The 21452-nt window shown below is 34.6% G+C and overlaps 1 protein-coding gene across 1 annotated transcript in view; it reads left to right on the top strand.

Annotated features, from left to right (window-relative positions):
- Positions 1-21452, top strand: part of CLSTN2 (calsyntenin 2) — a 95432-nt gene that overhangs the window by 63364 nt on the left and 10616 nt on the right. Inside the window, exons 8-11 of the mRNA XM_015815079.1 lie at positions 630-792; positions 10793-10959; positions 17193-17341; positions 17927-18153. Coding sequence (XP_015670565.1) covers positions 630-792; positions 10793-10959; positions 17193-17341; positions 17927-18153 — 706 coding nt within the window. The remainder of the gene's footprint in view (positions 1-629; positions 793-10792; positions 10960-17192; positions 17342-17926; positions 18154-21452) is intronic.

Below are 21452 nucleotides of genomic sequence, written 5' to 3'. Positions count from 1 at the left end.
TAAACAAATCCATCTGAATAGATTCTTTAGGTAACCAGCTGTTGCCAAATTGTGAAGAAAATTATAGTGAGCCTTCATGTTGTATTAGAGAAATGGTGATTGTACTGTTATTTATCCCTAGTTTGTAGATTGAAATTATACCTTCCCTTTAATACAGATATTATTACCTCTGAGAAAACTGTTCTAATATTTATGGATGAATATTTGAGAAGGGGAGAAAGAGATGGAGCCTTTCTTCTTTCCTATTGGTGTTCATTCTGCATAGGAAGTGAATCCTAATAAAATCCCTAAGAACAAATCTACTTAGTTATTTCTTCCAATTTCTGCACTATATTTTATAACAGCATATACTGTTGGGGAAACAGTATATGCTGTTGGGGAAAAAATAAGCATGCATATGTGGCTAAATCACACAACATTTGATCAAATCGTGTATGTATTTACACTTTTTTATGCAAAAAGGAATTCTGAAATAAATATTGTATGCTATATGCATAAAAGTGTAACAGGACCATGAAAGTCCTCTCCAGTTTAAAGTATAGCAAAATTCATTTGTTTTGATTTATCATCTCCCAAACTTTGTTCATGGAGCTAGGTAATATTTTCTTTCCTTTTCTTCTATTCTTTAGATTTGTGATAAAGAATGGCACTACTATGTTGTCAACGTTGAGTTCCCAGTAGCTACCTTGTATATGGATGGTACAACATATGAACCATATCTTGTAACTAATGACTGGCCTATTCATCCCTCACACATAGCAATGCAACTCACTGTTGGTGCCTGTTGGCAAGGTAATTATATTAATTTGAATGCTTAAATTGAAATTTCACTGTATTGATATTTCTATTAAATAGAGGGTTGTATTTAATGAAATCATAGTTTAAACGCCAGCTGAGGAATGTTCTCTCTCTGCATTTAGACCTTTGTAAAGTTTGATGTAGAAATGCAGGCCCTGCACATGCAAAAAAAGTAATATAATTTTATTTTTAGAAAACAAGCATTTATTGAACAATTTAGATATTCTCAATGCAACAAGAAAATAGTACTTTGAAATTTGTGTGTGTGTATGTGTCTATCTTTCAGATCTATTCTTCCAATAATCTGCAAAATCCCAGACCTTTTCTATTTTAGAAATAGAAACCTGGAATTAAAAATTATGTTTCATTTATTATACACTGTGCTGTCTTGCAAATTGTTAAAAATTACCTGACTAAAAAGTGTTGCCCTATTCCATTCCAAATAATTAATTAAGTAGTTATGTTTTATTTTGATTCATTTTCAGTACTTTTCTTTTACTACCATTACATCATTAATTAAATAGCTTGATGATCCTCTCTCATTGCTTTCTTTCACTTAATTCATGTACTGTGATTTGTTTGGTGTTAGCTTAATATGACTTAACAGTTTGAATTCAAGAAGATATATATGAACTGTGAAATCATGTACTGTACTTCCTAAAGTGTGGGGCTCTAATGTAGCTTATTTTATGTTGAATTTTATTTATATACATATAGCATTTTACTATGGAAGTAAAGATAATTGTTCTTAATGTAATAAAGTATACCCTAATGTGCACCTTCCACAATCTGACTCTGTATATGTATTGGAATTGAAACGTCCAGAATTTCTATCCAGCTTAATTTTTAATCACTTTTTTGGAAGGGTGATTTAATGAGTTCTGGCAATCCTAAATCACATGAAGAATACTATATTACAAAAAGCTATCAAAACATTATTAATTCCTATTCATTATATGATGATGGTGGTGATGTTGATTATATTTGGTTTATGGCTATAGTATTACATTCTTTCCATTTTCCTCTCATGTTTCAAATAGTCAGCTAATTAGAAATTAAGTGCTGGACAATCATGCGCTATAGTTAATAAGTTGTAAAGCATTAGTTCGTCTCATAGCTGTTATTTATTTTGAAATGATATCACTTCCAGCTTTGCACTTCTGGTCAAGCATATGCAAGGAAGAATGTATCTGGATAGAAGGAAATATTTTTGAATTTTCATGTAATTATCCTCACTCCTGCCATCTTCAGGAGGCTGAGGACAAGTGGAAACATTGTGAATCAATCTATGCTCCTCCATCTGAACCATAGGAAAGTGTTATCTTGACTGAGCTGTGAAAGATTCTTAAGTAATAAAAACTCTCTTGACCCACTGCACACAAAAAAGGAGTTAAGGGAGTTGAGTGAGTTGATATCTCAAACCTGACTGAAAATTGGAATTCCTAGCCGTAGCTCCTAAGACTTATCTGGAACTGGAAGAGAGTTGATGTGATTCTAATCTTCAAAAAGGGAAGAAAAATGGATCCAGGAAACTATAGATCAGTTAGGTTCACATCAATACTTGGGAAAATCCTCAAAAGGATAATCAAGCAGCATATTTCTGAGTGCCTAAAAATGAACATAGCAATCACTAGAAGCCAGCATGGGTTTGTTAGAAACAGAACATGCCAGATAAACCTTATTGACTACTTTAATAAAGTGATTAAATTATTAGACAAGCAAAATGCCATGGATATAGCTGGATCACAGCCTACTTTGGTCAGATAAAACAATGTGGAATAGATAGTACCACCACCAGATGGATTCGAGAAGTGTAACTTGATGGTAGTAAAGAGAGGGAAAGTAGTTAAGACTGATGCAGTGGAACTACCAGCAGACCACATAGCAGGCATACAGACCAGCTTGGTATCCCACAGAAAGATAGGAACCATAATGAGGAGACAAGAAAGACAGCAAGAACCAACTACCACCAAAGGATAAGACAATGGAATGAAATGCATGGATAAACTTGAGGAAAAGAGAAAGGAGGTGCTGCCTACCAGCTAAGAGAGGTATGAGTCTGTGGTCAGTTTACAGTCAAAGAAAGAAACTAGAAAAGGATCTCTCTAATGGATCTAGTAGTTAAAAGTTGAGGACAGGAAGTTGTACTTCAGACTTGCAAGATTCTGTTAATATAGCCTTACAGTGAAATAGATTTAGCTCATCTGGTGTTGTTTCTATCCAGTTACCCAGGAGGGCTGACAGACAGGCCCTGAAAAGCCAGCTCAGGGGAATAATAAGATCCATGACATCAAAGCATATATCTTTATGGTATTGTTAGCTAAACAAAGGAAGGTATAGAGACTGCTAGTGGACTGACCCAGAATTTCCTCACAATATATGGAGGTTTTTACCTCATGTTCAACACCCAGAAATTGTACACCAGCAAAAAAGAAAAAAAAGGGGGGGGGGGACAGCTGGGGTCTACTGAGTGTCAAAGTTACTGTCCAAGATGAAGCCCAGAATATTCAAGAGCACATCAGTAAGTTGGCATCCAAAGATGTGCTGCTAAGAAAATGCCTGAGATAGCAGCAGCAGACATGGGAAGACGATCAAACAGAGGAATTTCCATGGCAAGACAAACCCCTGCATGAGATGTACAGATAGTTGAAGTGGCAGACATTGAGAAATCCTATCAGGCACTAAGCACAAGATCCAAAGAAGCAGAGGTTTACCACTCTAGACAGGACCTAAGGTACAGACAGAACAGAGAGAGTCCAACACATAGTAGCAGGATGTAAGATGCAGGCAGGAACAGCATATATTGAATGATACAACCAAGTAGCTGGCATTGTGTACAGGAACCTCTGTACAATGTATGCAATAGATCCTTTCAAGTCCAGATGGGAGATTCTTCAGAAAATCATGGAGAGTAGAAGTGCTAAGAACCCATGGGACTTCCAAATTCAGACAGACAGGCAAGTACTAACCAATCAACCAGATATCATGATGATAGACAAGAAGCAGAAGACAACTATGGTAAGAGATGCAGTGGTGCCAAGTGACAGCAGTATCAGGAGAAGAAAGAATATGAGAAACTGCAGAAGTAGCAGGACCTGAAGAAGGAACCTGAAATGATATAGAAAGTAAAAGCCAACATTGTCCCAGTGGTGGTAACAACACTTGGGACTATGACTCCTAAGCTGGGAGAGTGGCTCCAACAGATTCCAAGAAGAACATCAGAGCTTTCTGTCCACAAGAGTACAGTGCTAGGAACAACTAACAAACTGTATGTTCCCAGGCCTCTTGTAGAAGACCTGAGATTGAGAAAGACACATTCAAACCCAAAAGGAAGAGAGATTAAAATAAATAAAATAAAATGCTGGAATACAAAACCAAATGATTTTCTCTACATATTGCATTTGATTCTATGCAAAGACACTTGACCATGTGGAATAGGTGGAATACTATGTGTAGTTCACATGGTCTTCTTTGTTAAACTCTGGTTATTATGATTATTTCATAATATCAGTTCATACCCTAAATGAATAGAACTCTCTGCTAAGAGATTTCACCTATACATAAAGAGGACTTGGCAAACTATAAGAAAATAATGGAAGAAAACTGAATCAAAGCATAATATTCAACTTGATATTTAATTCAAGAATTCCCCAGCCAAAATGTTGAATTCTGAATAATGTACAACATTTTACTGAACATGAAATGTTTCTTTAGTTATTAGTGTTTAATTCCCTTCTTCCTTTTTTTTCTACATGCCCCTGCAGATCACATTAAAAACTTAATCCCTTATTTGAAGTCCTGTCTTCATTCTTTTCTTCTTGGTTGGTTGTTTCCTGAAATATATTTCTGGGTCCATTGATTGCCACTTTTTAGAACGTCAAAAATACAACAATAACAACAGAAATAAAATGGATAAACAGAGAAAACAGTTTCATGGTTTGCCATTTCTGAAGGAAAAATTTAGAGATTTTTTTTTTAAAAAAATACATCACTAAAATGTATGTTTTAGAGAAAAAAGATTATCAATAGTACTATAAAAACAAAAAACAAAACATCTTTATTGTATTAAATAAAACTGCCTTCCAAACTCAAATCAGATGAATTGTTGCCATTAATCAACACAAAGCAAATATAATTATAGGCATAAAGATTAGCATAAAAGAATTAAAATAATTGCCTAGAGGTAAGAACAAAACGAAAAGTTTAACTAAAAGGAATTTTGAAGATAAAGAACCTCACTTAAATGTGAGTATCTTTGCTTTTGTTTTGCCTTTGAATCCTTGTTGACTCCTGTAACTACCAGAATAAGTCCTGCAGCTTTCTTGGAAAAACTTGGAAATGTTTTACCATTGCCTCCTTCTTATGCTTTACCTAGTTGGATATATGTCTGAGGCAAGACTAGAATACATGGTCTCCCAATGGCTTTTTAACCACAACACCAAACTGGCACTCATTCATTCATTCATCCATCCACCCACCCATCCATTCTGCCTTTATTATTTTTATAAATAACTCAAGGCAGCAATGCTCCTTCTTCCTCCTAATGCTTCTTCTTTCCTAAAGCTTCTTCTTCCTCCTATTTTCCCCACAACAACTCCATAAGGTGAGTTGACTGAGACAGAGTAATTGGCCCAAAGTCACCCAATTGGTTTTCATGTCTAAGGTGAAAATAGAATTCACACTCTTTCTGTTTCTAGCCTGGTTCCTTAACCTCTAGACAAGACATATCAAACTCACGACGTCACGTGATGTCACGTGACGTATCAGAGCTTTTTCCCCATTGCTGGCAATGGGGTAGGCGCGGTTTCCTGGTGATGCATCCATCCCGCAGGCCGGCAGTTTGACACCCCTATTCTAGACCACGGGTGACAAACTTACCACGTCATGTGACGTGTCGCGATGTATCACGACTCTTTTTGTATTGCCGGCAATAGGGTGGGTGCAGCTTCAGTATGATGAAACCGGCCTGCAGGCCGGCAGTTTGACATCCCTGCTCTAGATCAAACTGGCTTTTTATTTAGGTAATAAAAAGTAAATCTATCCTAAACATAGGAGAAAGCCAAATCTAGCAGACCATAATTAAGCAAGTTCAGGTGCTATTGATTACTATACACATATAAAATCAATTTTAGACATAAAATTACATATTTTCAGACATTTCATCTATTGGCTAGAAAACACGAGTTTCATACAATTTCAGCTTATTTTTGATAGTGTTCCATATTATAAGAGAAGACATTATTACTGCCACCTACTATTCTGTCATTCAGATATCTGGATGTCTGTCTGTCTGCCTATCATCTTCTCTCTCTATGAATAAGATTGAATGGAGAATAGAAGACAATCATCTCTAACCAATTATTTTTTTGCATTTCAACATAGCCATTTCTTTTGCTATTCAGATGAAATACAAGTAATGCCCAAATTATATTTTGTATGAAATACATTGATTAAAGATTTCTAAAAGTTGTGCTTGTTTTCTATTGCACTGAAAAATGTACTACAAACTAAAGAGTTATCACACATCATACAAGAGCTTTTCAGGAAGATGTCATATGTCAAAATAGTATTTTCCAAATTTCTCCTTCTCAAGCAACAATTTTGTCAGCTACTCATTTAGTACATTAAGTTATTTATTCAACCTGTGATATAACAAATAAAGACTTGGCCAAGGCAATCTGAATTAGATATCTGAATCCCAGCCAATCCACATCCACTACATTACATTAGCTGTATTTAGAGCAGAACTTAGAAAGAAACTGCTGTTGATCAATACAAGGCAATTACCTTTTAAAACAGGCTTTTTCCTATTATATTTGAAAATGCTATTAATTAATTACTTTATTGATTAGCCCATGGGCCACATAAAGGTGCAGAGTTCCAAACACATGTTATACTAAAATGCAGTAAAAACAATTTAAAATGGAATTGGTTAAAATACAATTTAAAATAAAATAGAAATAAAATACAGTTTAAAATGAAATTGAGATAAAATACATTTTAAAAATGAAATTAGTATCAAATACAGCAATATAACATGTAGATAGATAAAATATGATAAAATTATATTTCACTATCACTCCTACAATCTACCTTCTTACAAAATTTAGTGAACCAGGAAGTTTGTGGTTGTAATTTTATCTGCTCTAGTAGGCATAAGCTAGGGAGTCTATCACTCTCCATTTCATTAATTTTATGCCAGTAATTATATGTTCTAATTTTGGATAGAGCTTGAATTGTATAGATTCCCAGTTTAGCTCTAACTGCTGCAGCAGATGTTCTTACATCTATGCCCAAAATAGATCTCAGGTGCTGGGATTGCGTTTGTTATAGTCTTGCAATTGAGTATATACCCCAAACTTCTGCTCCATACAAGAGCAGAGGAGTAACCTTAGCCTTATATACTCTGATTAATGGGACTTGGGACCCTGGATAACTATGATTCTTTAATTTAAGCAGTAGATTCAAACGAGCCTTTGCTCTGAGTGTGCTCCATTGGAGACGGCAAGCCCAAGATATAAAACGGGGAAAAAAAATAAAAAAATCTTTCTATGCCCTCTTTTTCTCCAAATTCCCCTTATTGATATAGTGATATAAAATATATTTAATTGTGGTTGGCTATAGTTAATGAAGCTAAATCAGTCAGTGATTGTGACTATATTCAGAGTAACTTGTTTGAAAAACTCAGCAGTCATTTTAGCCACCTGCACAGGGAAGTTGCCCCATGGTTATTATTGGCTAATGCATGAATAAGAGAACAGTTAATCAAATATGCTAATTATATATATATAATATATATATAATATATATGTCAAATATAATGTTAGATTATAGTTCACAGTCCCATAAGTATGGATGTACTTAATCAGTCTAAATTAGATACATATGCATATTGTAGCTACTTGTGCATTATTTCATTCTATTAAATGTCAAACAGAATGATTTAAAAAAATAGTGCCAGGAAACCAATACTTGGTACTTTATATATTTTATATAGATTATTATTTTTTTCCAGAAATACATGGATTTTTCTATGCAGTCTTTCCCCCATATAATGATTCTCGTATATCATGTATCTGCACAATTTTTCCTATTATTCAGTTTATTAGCATGCAATCAAACTTGTATTTTTTTTTAGAAAATTCTCTCAAATATGCTATTGGAATAAAAGTTTCAAAATGATGAATAAAAATAGTGCTGGTGAATAAAAATAATAATTTGTCCTATTTGTACTTTTTGCAGTTCTTTTTTGAACTTCTAAACAGTTACCTCAATTTAAAAAATATAATACTTTAGTAATGTGTGTTTTTTCTTTTAAAATATATCATTACATGGCAGTAATATTTATCTATAAACAGAAAACATCTTCCATAAAGCCAATATTTAACTGGTCCCTTTTTTAAGTTATAAGTAATCTTTCTGTATCAAGGTCTGCGAAGAAAATTAGCTAGAATTCAATTTGCCTTGTATCCCATGAGTTAAAGGTGAAAATCATAAGGTTTTCAATGTCCATCCTAAGAACTGCATGTAGTAGCATTAATTATTTAATTAAAACATAGGTGCAGAATTTATTTCCTTAGGGTTACAATTTATCCATGGAGTATCTAAATTCTCTGCCTGTCTTTCTTGGCATCTACCCCCAAAGTACGGTACTCCTTATTTTCTTTACATTTTCCTCTTTTTAAAAAAATGAGATCAATTCATACCTGGAAGCTAAACAATTGTCTTTCCAAATTATAACAAAAGACAATGGCATTAAGTTACAGTTAATCAGATGAATTTTAACAATGATAGTAAAATCAGCTTCACAATAGCTGAATTAATTATTAAGGGAAATACTGAGATTCTTCTTTACTGGATGTGTTCAAACAAGAGGTTAAACCAGTAGCTATTAGGAATATTTTAAATGGGATACCATGCACTGAACAATGGACTGATATTGAAAGCCAAAATAATCCCTTTTAAATTTTTGATTTTACGAAAGTGTGAGGAAAGCTTAGAGATGTGTATCTAAGATGCAGATATCTATCTGTATCAGTGTTTGACTCTCCACTGACAAGAGTAAATGTTTGTCATAACTACTTAAATAGTTAATTTTATCATGGCATATTTAGATACAGAAAAGCCATGTGTTTGCCATTTCAAGTTTGCAAACATAATTGTATTATTGATTGTTACAAGTAACTAAATGCTTGTGAAGCTTGGCGGCATTTGGCTGGGCTCAGATGGTACAGTGGCAGTAAATTTTATCATTAATTTTATGATGCAGGTGGTTTCAGTCTTTTTTCTTTTTTTGCTGGATGTATGAATACGTTTCACCTGAACTGTCTCTTTTATTTAATTTTGTTGTCTGGCTGATGTTTGGCACTGAAAGATATGATTGTTCAGCTGAACAATATTTTGAACCATAAGGATTCCCATTCATTTATCAGTGCTGTAGACTTTGCTTGCTTCCTTTCCCAGGGAAGATCTGGAATGTTTTCATACAAATGATGCTAACCTTTTTATTCCTAACAGTTATTTATAAAGGTGAAACATTTTAATATAAAAATACTCATATTTACATCAATTTGTGAAACACAGATCCAGAAAAATATCTGTTCCTCATTCATTTTTCTTGCTGTATAAACCAATGTCATCTTAAGCAAATGTTGTCAATTATAATGACTGATGCCATGATATTCTGAATTCTGTTTCTTTGGAACTTGACCTCTTTCTCCAAAGCAAAACTATTTCACTGTTAATATTTATATATACATAATATATGTCACAGTATTTTAATGTTTAAAAATCCACAAAATCCAGTATATAATCTGTGGAAACTTCTGATAAATTTCAGAAATTATTTAGCTGGAATATTTCAGTATGGAGCAGAACTGTACCATAGATGTAATTATAGCTCATGGAATTAGTACTAAGTGACTGATTTTAACATATTTTAGATTAATACTTTTTGCCACTATTATCTTTCATAAATATCCTCTATATGTTTCCTCCCGCATACACTTAGCAATAGTGCTTAGCATTTAGACTTATATATCGCTTCATAGTGCCGTACAGCACTCTATGAGCAGTTTACAATGCCAGCACATTGCCCCCAACAATCTGGGTTCTCATTTTACTGATCTTGGAAGGATGGAAGGCTGAGTCAACCTTGAGCAGGTCAGGATCAAACTCCTGGCAGTAGGCAAAGTCAGCCTGCAATATTGCATTTTAACCACTGCGCCACCACTGCTCTGCTCATTGGTCTTTGGTCATTATCTTGATCCTTTGAAAATCTCTATAAGAATTCACTTGCCCAGAAGGTTAAAAGAGAGTGGTAATCATGCCCATTCATAAAAACCTTTCCAATCTGTTCCCATATCACTGTAAATGTATACTTTTTTCACACCAATATTACTGAAACTGGTTATTTATTTTTTCCTTATCTATATTTCAAGACTATTACAGAGAAGCATAGAAATATTATGTAAATTGGTGTTGTAGCTAATCAAATTTGATAGGTGGACATTTTGTTAATTTAGCATATCTATTTCTGCTTTCAGAGAGATTACTATTCCTGGTTTAGATTTGGCTAATATGTTATTTTTAAATCTGGCATGCTATTTTCAGCTTTTTGTTTTACTATATTGAACATGAATCTCTATATATATTTAACATAATGAGATGTTGAATTTATTCTGTTTCTACACTGAACAGTTTTTCCATCATATGTTACAAAAATGATTTTTTTAATGCTATATTTCAGGCTAGGATATATTTTCACACCTAAAATATATGCAATAAATGATGATAGAACTGTAATTAGAATTATTTAACTCCAAAATAATAGTGTGTAAGCCATTTTCTTCTTACATCTTTGTTGATAAGAATAGCAGCCCAGTTAACATAAATTGTTTAAAACATATAGTATATGACAGTGCTGAGAATATTGATATTCCTAAATAAATTTGCATGCATGAATGACATGACAATTTTGGTTCATTTTCAATAGGAGGAGAAGTCACAAAGCCCAGATTTGCTCAGTATTTCCATGGCAGTCTTGCCAGTCTTACCATACGACCAGGCAAAATTAAGAGTCAGAAAGTTATTTCCTGCTTGCAGGCTTGCAAAGAAGGTCTGGATATTAATTCCCTGGAGAGTCTTGGCCAAGGAATAAAGGTAAGATGTGATATAATCTTTACTAATATCTAAAATTGATTTATGAAATGTAGAGCACAAGATAGAACGCAAAAGCACTCCAAGAAGCAATCTAATTTGCTATAAAGTCACACAAAGACAAAGTAGAAGTGGAACATTGGGACACCGACTGTGTTCTTTCTAGTGTAGACCTATAGAAATCAGATGGTGTAAGTGTTTCACAACTATTCAGGATTTCCATTTCATTCTGTCAGTGAAATGATTCTGTGTAGAAGCAAGTGAGTTTCCCATGAGATGCAACACACAAACACATCCATATTAACAGGGATGTAAAACTTGTGAAAGACTTCACACACAACCCCCAAAACCTCTGCAAGTTGTGAAAGTATGACATTAAAATTTCATAACTAGAACTGTCTGCAGCAGATAGATCCAGTTTTGTTATTATTTGCAGAGGCCATAACATATCAGCATGATCAAAAAGGTTCTAGCACAGATTGCAACTTTGAGGACTTGAGACACAAATTACTTTTTTATTTGTTATTCTAAGAACAATTCATCAGAACTTTTTAAAAAACTCAAGCTGCTAGTGCAGATTTCACAAACAGCAACACATTATGCTTACAAACCATATGACAGCCCCACCAGTGGGAGTAAGCCACAGTAGATAAGTTTGAAAAAATAGTGGCACAAACATTTTACAGATACATTCAATCTATCAGAATCACTGAGCGCTATACTTTCCACAATTTTTATTCTTTTAAAAAACAAATTAGAATACTCATATTGAAAACAGAACTTGTAATTAAACAGAATATTAATTTTGTTTGTCATTAAAGGTTCGAGAAACCCCTTCACTGTGTTAGCAAATCAACACTCTCACATTCTGAAAAGGTTGAAAATAAGTTCTACCAAAATGTATTGCATTGTATTACATTATAATTTTTTCCGACTTTAAATTCAGTTTGTGACATTTTGTAAATAACTCCTGTGCATTTGAGCATTTGTCAATTCATATCAATGTACTCACCCATTAGGTTGCATAATACCTAATTAATGAAAGGCTGTATGAATATAAATAACAAAGAGAATGCAATGAAATATTGAATAATAATTGTGTCTACTCAAAAAACATAAAAAATATTGTCAGCTCTTCCAAGTAAACCAGTCAGGAAACCCGACTAGTTGAGCTAATCCTACTTTATTATAATTCTACGTTAACAGAATCTTACAAGTCTGAAGATACAAACTTCCCACTTCCAATTTTAACCTCCTGATTAGTCATGGTGGCTCCATCCTAAGCTTTTTTCTCTTGAGCATTGAGCTCCATCTCTTGTCCGATTGTTTCCTGTGTAACATCTCTTCAGTGGTGGGATTCAGCCAGTTCGCACCAGTTCAGCAGAACCAGTAGCTAATTTTTTGTTGCCCAGGCCCAGAACGGACGTCCAGAAGCGGCATCCACACAGAGAACCCGTTGTTCACATATTTGAATCCTACCACTGCATCTCTTCCCTTCATTCCCCCAGGTTCATTCAAACATTCTATTACAAAAAGCCAACATGATAGTTACAGTTGCCTGATCAAAAGCATACTCCTTGGTAAATGCATGACATTAATACATGCATAAAAGGGGTAGGTCTTTGATTTCACTGTCATCCCCATAAATGCTCCAGGCCTGTATTAAATGTAATATAAAAAATAGACTTCGTACTGATTATGAATACACCGTAAATAAGGCATTTATACAACGTTGATATTGCTTGCAGTGTACTGCCAGCTGTTCTTGGAATGGGGATAGGGAGCAGTCAATAAAAAATTGGAGAAGGCATGAATAGAGACTAAAAATGTACAACTAGCTGTTGCTGATACTATAGCAGATGACTAACTGCCATTAGCCAATATAGGAAATTATCTGCTCTACAATTCCAATTTCGAATCTGCCCTGTTCCAGAATTTCTGTACTGTCTGGGATATTCCATCATTTCAGAGATTCTGCTTTTTGGAATCTTGGGTGTGATGCTGTGCTTTGATTAAATCCTAATTATGAAATCAAAAGTTGAATAACTTGCTAGTAGACTTCAGGAAATTGTGTAGCAATTTGACAAATTGTAAATTCAATTAAAAAGAGAATGTGAAGTCAGAACTTTCAGTATTACAGTGCATTCCATAGCTTCTATATTGTTGCTTTGTATATTTATCCAGTCAAAGATGTCTAGTTAATAACAGAATAACAAAGTTGGAAGGAACCTGGGAGGTCTTCTAGTCCAGATGTCCCCAACCTTTTGGGCACCAGGGACCGGTTCTGTAGAGAGAGGTTTTTCTGTGGATCAGAGGGGGCATGGTTTTGTGTGCTGCCTGCATCCCATGGATGGGGCTTTGCTTGTTTGTGCAGACCGGTTGCTGGCATGCCGTGTCCTGGTACTGGTCCATGGACCGAGGGTTGGGGACCCCTGTTCTAGTCCAACCCCCTGCTCAGGCAGGAAACCCTATACCATTTCAGATAAATGGTTGTCCAATCTCTTCTTAAAAACTTCTAGTGTTGGAGCACTCAAAACTTCTGGAGGCAAATTGTTTCACTGATTAATTGTTCTAACTGTCAGGAAATTTCTCCCTAATTCTAGGTAGCTAATCCATCATGTACCATAAGAAAAGGAAAACAGGAACTCAAGCTTTATTATTGCTCCTCAGTTTTTATCATATATTCCTTCTACAAGAAGAAACGTTGGCTCAGTGCTTTTTTGTTTACTGCAAAAGGAGTTCAATGGCAGTGTACATAATAATAATAATAATAATAATAATAATAATAATAATAATAATAATAATAATAATAATAATACTTCCATCCTGCGACAATATCTGTAATACCATCAAACATCCACATCTGCCTATCCCAGGTCCTTGGTAAGGACTCAATAGGTAGACAAAAATGCCAAATCCAGTCTGAACATCTGGCTGACTGTGCGATTATTATTATTATTATTATTATTATTATTATTATTATTATTATTATTATTGATGATGATGATGATGATGATGATGATGTTGGGAGGGACCTTGGAGGTCATCTAGTCCAACCCCCTGCTCAGGCAGGAAACCCTATACCATTTCAGACAAGTGGCTGTCCAGTCTCTTCTTAAAAACTTTCAGTGTTGGAGCATTCACAGCTTCTTGAGGCAGGTTGTTCCACTGATTAATTGTTCTAACTGTCAGGAAATTTCTCCCTAGTTGTAAGTTGCTTCTTTCTTTGGTTAGTTTCCATCCGTTGCTTCTTGTCCTGCCTTCAGGTGCTTTGGTGAATAGCTTGACTCCCTCTTCTTTGTGGCAGCCCCTGAGATATTGGAACACTGCTATCATGTCCCCCCTCGTCCTTCTCTTCATTAAACTAGACATACCCAATTCCAGAAATCGTTCTTCATATGTTTTAGCCTCCAGTCCCCTGATCATCTTTGTTGCTCTTCTCTGTACTCTTTCTAGAGTCTCAACATCTTTTTTACATTGTGGTGACCAAAACTGGATGCAGTATTCCAAGTGTGGCCTTACCAAGGCATTGTAAATTGGTATTAACACTTCACGTGATCTTGATCTTAACAGCATGTGTATGCTTTCTAGAAATTAAAAAAAAATACTTATTTGCTTCATTATGAAAAAAAGAGCTGCTGCTTACATATGCTTTTCCTTACAATATTGGAACTATGTTTCTTCACAATGCCAAACAACACAGAGTGTTGTTCTATTATTCTAGGACTTTGTCTTCTTCTGAAAGGAACTACCGTATGTTCAAATGGAAAAAGAGGCCCCAGCTTTATTCCAGGAGTCAAAAAGTTCCACAGCTCTCTCTGTGGCCATACTTTTGAAATTTATACTGATTTCAAATCTCCTTTGAGAAACTTTTCTAATATAAAGCCTATAAATACTGCTAATATTTGTATGCAGCATTGCAGTCTCTTGATTAATGCCAATGATAACTCACTTGTCTGTTGCCAGGAATAACAATAGCCAGAGGTGATATTCTGACTCACATGGCACATAAAATGCCAGATTTTAAACTGCCACACTGCAGTCTTAATGCTGAAGGCCCTCCCACATCCACTATTTCAGGCTGATCAAATTACAAGATTGCCTGCTTGAGACCCCAAAGTAACTCATGTGTTAAATTGGCTGTATAAAGGTTGGTCAGTTCATAGGCTACTGGCATTTAAACCATTCAAAACCACCAACTTGAGACATCTCACCATAAAGTTTTTTCTAGCAGGGAAATTGTGTTACTATAAGAGGTCATCAAACTGTTATACATCCTGAAACATTAGGATGTTTTGGCAAGAAGTTATGTTTATTGGCTAGGGACTGATCTGGGCAGTGAAAAAAAATGGTATTCCTCTTGGAAGTAATCAAAACACTTCGGGACAACTTTCTATTGATTTTGTGAAACTATTTCAGAAAAAGAACTAATGATGGTATACTCTTATTCAAAGCAGTGTGCAACAGCATTGCTCCACTTATTTGGAAACCATAGATTGCTTGATATTAACATCTTAGATAACATATGTGTGTTTATCAAAGAAGTTTAAGCATTTATTAACAGTACCCTTTTTCAAGCTTTCACAGTCCCCTTAGCCGACTGAAATAATCTTCAACCAAATAGCTAGGCTGAGGAGATGGTACAGATAATCTTGGATTAACCAAAGCAAATTGTTGGAAGATACTGGGTCAGCTTCCTTCCCGTATAACATACTACTCCTTGCCCAAAACATGAATCAGTTCTGGTGAATTATATATGGGGCAATGAATATAAACTAGCCTTGATTTTTCATCCTTTGCAATATTTACAAAGTAAGCAAGAACTGGAAAACTGCTTTATTACTATTCTGTATTCATTTACTGTTTGTTAAATGAAAAGGTCTTTGGAAAGGATCTATGGAGCGGGAAGCAGTTGGATTCTTCAACTGTCACTGATATCAAAGCACTAGTAGCATACAAGTTCAATGTTCAGATGGTCTAGTATGGCAATGTCATATTGATCAATTGAGAATACATTATTCTCAGAATGAGTTGGCAACAGAAGCATCATTTTCAAAACAGTTTGGAATTGATGCTTCTGAACCAGAATTAGTTGAAGATTACACCAAACGTTGTTTTTGCCTTCAAGAGTTGCTGAAGGAAATTGCCCTAAATCGTGTATAGCTACCAGTTGAACCCAGAAATCATTCTTCAGAAAGTTTCTTCTTGCTTGATAAAATTATATTACTGTAACAAAAGAGTGAAGATGGTGTGTGTGTTATGTATTAGTAATATTTTTGGCCTCCTGAAGCTCATGCAGTTCTTCAATGAACCATAGCTGCTGCAGAGATTTTTGTAAGCAGTCTGAACAAGTGTTTAAAAGAAATAATCATGCTTGGGGATGTTACACTTCGACATCCACCCTTACTACTTGCATCCCAGCATCTAATCCATGTTCACCACTTGCCCCACCCTCTTTGTTTGTCCTGTTTGAGGCTGATGTTTATTTGAAATCTGCTAAAGATTTCAAAATTGCTTTTTTTTCATTTTGCCTCCAGCAGCTGTGTGGTATTGACAAGCAGTTGTCTCTATGATCGAACTGTGTATTGGGAAAAAGAATCCAAAAGTTTAATGTTTCAGCTTCAAAACATTTTTAGTCTCTGATCTAGAAACTGGCATGGTGCAAGTTTCTTCATTCATTTTCACCTTTTCAGCCATTTTCAGAGCCCAGTTGGACAGCAGGTGGCAAAAACGAAACAAGCTGTCAGGGGCAAGTCTCATGCAGTGTTTTTGAGTTGGCCTGACAGTGACATGCATTGATGAAACTGCAATTGGGTTGAGACTTAAATAGAGCAATAAAAAGAAAGTTTGTATCTAGCTTTCAAGAACATTCGTGTTAACAATTGTTTCTAAGTATACACAAATGTATAAAAATGGCAGATTGTCCTGGTTAAATCTGAATTGTAGAGAAACTTATTTTGATTGAAAGTATTTGTTTTGGCTTTTAATTGAAGTTAACTATAGGCACAATAATTGCTAACTTTGCGGTAGAGACTGATTGTGAATGCTTATTCTTCAGAGGTTTTTATCGATGAAATAAGTGTTAGCTAATAAAATGATATATTTTCTTTCTTTTGTTAAAGATATGACCTTACCTAAGAAACAGGCTTCAGAATCTTCTTATTTTAGGTTTTACAATGAGTTGCTTCATATCATTTTCTTAAAAAACTAATTATATCCTTTCACCACCTCTGCAGTATCACTTCAATCCTTCCCAGTCAGTCCTTGTTATAGAAGGAGATGACATTGAGAATATAAATCAAGCTCTCCAAAAAGTCTCCTATATCAACTCAAGACAGTTTCCAACTTCAGGTATTCGCCGCCTTAAAGTGTCATCCAAAGTCCAGTAAGTTAAATTCACTAAGCTTGATAATAGAAGCAACCCATGTTGAGAACTATTTAATTTAGGGACAAGTGAAAGAGTTTTATCAGCAACATTAATCTTTTAATAAATTTTCCAGCAGCTTAATTGTTACAATTACTATGATTTCTACTATTTCTGCATTCCCACGGACTTCAGATGAAGTTCTCGAATGTGTAGAAAATGGCCTTCTGATGCATTCAGTATAAAATGGGCAATTAGGTTCTCAATGCACATTTAACAAGATAGCTTTATCAAGCCTGTTAAGTATCAGTTTGGGTATGTAATTAAAAATAATCAGATTTAATCACTGACTGTTATGTTATTTATGAGTCTAAGTTGGATGGGTGCAGTGACCTTTGTAAAGATCATACCTGTCAATAGCATGCTGCACTGTTCATAAATAATTTGAGAAATATGCTCATATGTGGGACTAAGTAATTCCGAAGTTGGTCAATGAGTAGGCATTAAAAACTAAGTATGGATAAATATTCTCTTTCAATTGTGTGCTTCTTAAGAAAAAAGAATGAATGCTTAATCTTTCATGAAGTTAAATGGTATATTTTTCAGATGTTTTGGTGAAGATACCTGCATTAGTATTCCAGATATAGATGCCTATGTAATGGTGTTACAAGCCAAGGAGCCCAAGATTACAATAACTGGAATGGATCACTTTGCAAGGCCTGCCACACAATTTGAACATGAAAAAGGGGTCATTCTTTTACAGGATGTCAGAATTGTCAGCACGCTTTCTAAAATGGAACATCCCTCTGACCTGAAGGAAACTGTGACTAGAGGTTTGTTGGTTACTTTTTTTTCAAGTTTATGATTTCCGTGACTTAACTAGAACTTAATATCAAATATAAATGAATAACATAGTAACAGGCTCTGCTAAGATGGTTGTAACCTTGAAAGAAGATTGTTTCAGGCAAGGTAATATGTTCTATGCCTCTTAAATATTATTGTCCTTCAGTAAAGTGCATAATACATTGGAGAAGCAGTAGCTTATTTTATTTCAGCCTTCCCCTGCTTGGTGTACTCCAGCCAACAAAATGTACATCAGGTAAGCACTGATTTAGGGAGAGAAAAAACAACTTTTTTTAAAAAAAAAAAAAGAAGAGCTATTCCTTTTTGCTTTATCCTTTTGTAAACTCTGGAGGGTTAGGGAAATAGCTTTGACAATGTTGTCTTGTGCAACATTTATAAATACTATAATTAAAATGCCATGATTAAAGTTTCCTGTACCTTCATACCTTGGGTAATAACAACTTCAGCAGATCAACCTTGGTTGTTTAATTTATTTATAATATTTACATATTGATTTCCATTTTAAAAAATAGTGATTGGTTATGATAAATATTAAAAAATGGGCAGTAAAAATGTAAATATTGAAACTCACAACTAATTAAAAGCTAATATCCACATCAAACTATAAAAATTGGAAAAGTCTATAAGAAAGTTAGCAGTTTCTTAAATGAACTTATCCTGCACTGTTTATTATCACCAATAATAAAGTTGTTATATATGCACCATAAGAATGCCATAATGAGCTAACTAAGCACACCAGTCTCTGAATCACTTTCAAGAGGAGCTCTTCATATAGCATGTGATAGAGCAAAGTAAAATTAAGTAGTTATCTGTTAGAAATAGAAATTTTAGAATTAACTAATTAACTGTATATTGCCTAGTTATGTCTGCTGAACAACTGCATTTCCTCCAGTTGTATTAATTTGTTTTAATTAAATAGGTGGCTCAGGACAGGTAGAAAACAGAAAAGGGAGCTAAAGAATGTCAGTAAGCTCTTTGGTACATCAGACTAGTGAAAGAAGGCTTAAGTGAACTGATTTCTCAGAGTATATTAGGTCTAGAAGCAATAGTTAGTTCCAGTCCTATACCCCCAATAATTTTATTTATTGTAAACATTATGGCCTAATTATTATTGGTGAAGAAGTGATAAAACCTAAATATTTTCTTTGTATGCAACAAGAGGATAGGCAAATAAATATAGTGATCAATTTAACCTTGATCTATTGCATATTAACAGAGAGAGAGAGAGAGAGAGAGAGATGTCATCTTTCTGAAGTGACATAAATGGCCTTGGCCTTGGCCTTCATCGTAAAAGATAATTCATTTAATTGATGGCACGCAAAAGACATTTTAGTTGGATTCACACATCTCAGCCATGCTCAACAAAATTGCATTTTGATTTAGAATGATGTACAAAAAGTTATTTTTGCATAAATACATTTTATGACCAGTTGGTGAATTAGTGTTGGGAAATCTTTGGATTATTGGATTATTTCCAACATTATTATTTTAAAACCTTGACGAATAGGAAATCTTTAATAACGCACAGTTTTGTTTTTCTAAACTTTTTGTTCTTAGTTGCCTAAACAGTGTTCCTTGTAGTGCTAGTAGGAATAATTCATGATACCAATACTTGTACCCACTTGTCCACAGCCTTCTGCTTTGTATTACAAATAAACATGTCATTTAATAATAGTGCTGAGCTTCTCTGTGTTATGTTATTAACATAACATAATAGATTTACAGTGGACATGCAGACATAGCATTCAGTTCATTGTAAACTTTTAAATAGGCCCAGAGTATATAAACTATTTGTTTATATATGGTTTATATATGGTTTGCCACCAACCATATTGTGAAGTTTGTGGATGATACAACAGTAGTGGGCCTTATTCAAGATGACAATGAGGGTGCTTACTGCAAAGAGATTGAGATTTTGTTGAACTGGTGTAAGGAAAGCAGCCTAGTTTTAAACATTGGAAAAACCAAAGAGATCATTGTCGATTTCAGAAAAGGCAGGCACAGCCACACTCCTCTGTGCATTAATGATTCACCTGTGGAGATGGTTTCCAGCATCAAATTCCTGGGTGTGCAGTTAACAAGCAGGCTGGCTTGGTCACTAAACAGCGAGACACTGGTGAAGCGGACATAGCAGCGCCTGCATTTTCTGTGTCGCATGAGAAAAGCACATCTTCCTTCCCCTGTCCTGACCACTTTCTACAGAGGGACGATCGAGAGCATCACTGCTTCAGACAGGAAGGCGGTACAGAGAGTGGTGAGGATGGCTGAAAAGATTATTGGCAGTTCCCTCCCTTCCATCCAGGACATAGCATATAAGTGTTATTTGAACTGGGTCCACAAGATTGTCTGGGACACTACACATCCTCTTCACAACCTGTTTTCTTTGTTACCTTCTGGGATGAGGCTTCATGGTATCCGAATCAGAACATCCAGATTCATTCACAGTTTCGTTCCATACAGTATTAACCTTGTGAACGCTAAAGCTTCCTCCTTCCATTATGTATTCAAGATGGACAGTGATTAATATTTATATGTTACTTATATGTAAGGGTGTAGGTCTATACATATGTTGTATATAGTATGTTTAAATGTGTGTTATGTATGTGTACACTTTGAGAACAAGCAACTAAATTTTATTTTTAATGTGTGCCATTGTGCCCACAGTAAAAAATGACAATAAAAGTTATCTATCTATTTGGGAAAAGGCTTTTCAATAATCTATGAATAAAACTGTGAATTTAATAATTCTAGAAATACATATGTTGCCACAGCAACTACTCCTCCTCCTCCATCTTCATCTTCATCATCTCCTTCTTCCTTCTTTCTTCCTTCTTCTTCCATTAGGGATAAAATTAGTTTTTTTCTTTATTAGATGCAAAGTTGACCAGAAAATATAAACCGTTCTTAGTGATGCCATTGTGTTCATACAAGTTATGAGTGATACCAAACTTCTTGGGTTAATAATAATAAGAAATATAAATATGGTACTAAATTATATTCCTAAATTTATTCGTTTATGAAGATTTCTGTTGCTACCTGGAATTTGGCAAATAGAATAAGCTAACATTTATGGATAGAAACATATCCTCTTGATATTAAGGAAAGGATTAAAAATATGAGTCATCCATTTTTGAAAAGTCTTAATTCTCTAAAAATGACAAAAAGAACCAATATGCTTATTCATTATATATATTTAATGACAAGCTAAAGGATGGAAATAGTAAAATATTTTGTGCATATTTTATTAGTTTTTTTTCTCCATTTGTTT

This window comes from Protobothrops mucrosquamatus, unplaced genomic scaffold, assembly GCF_001527695.2.
Source record: "Protobothrops mucrosquamatus isolate PMUCROS unplaced genomic scaffold, P.Mucros_1.0 scaffold311, whole genome shotgun sequence".
NCBI classification, from domain to species: Eukaryota; Metazoa; Chordata; class Lepidosauria; order Squamata; family Viperidae; genus Protobothrops; species Protobothrops mucrosquamatus.
The sequence above is the reverse complement of the archived record's forward strand: the minus strand, read 5'-3'. Positions and strand labels throughout refer to the sequence as shown.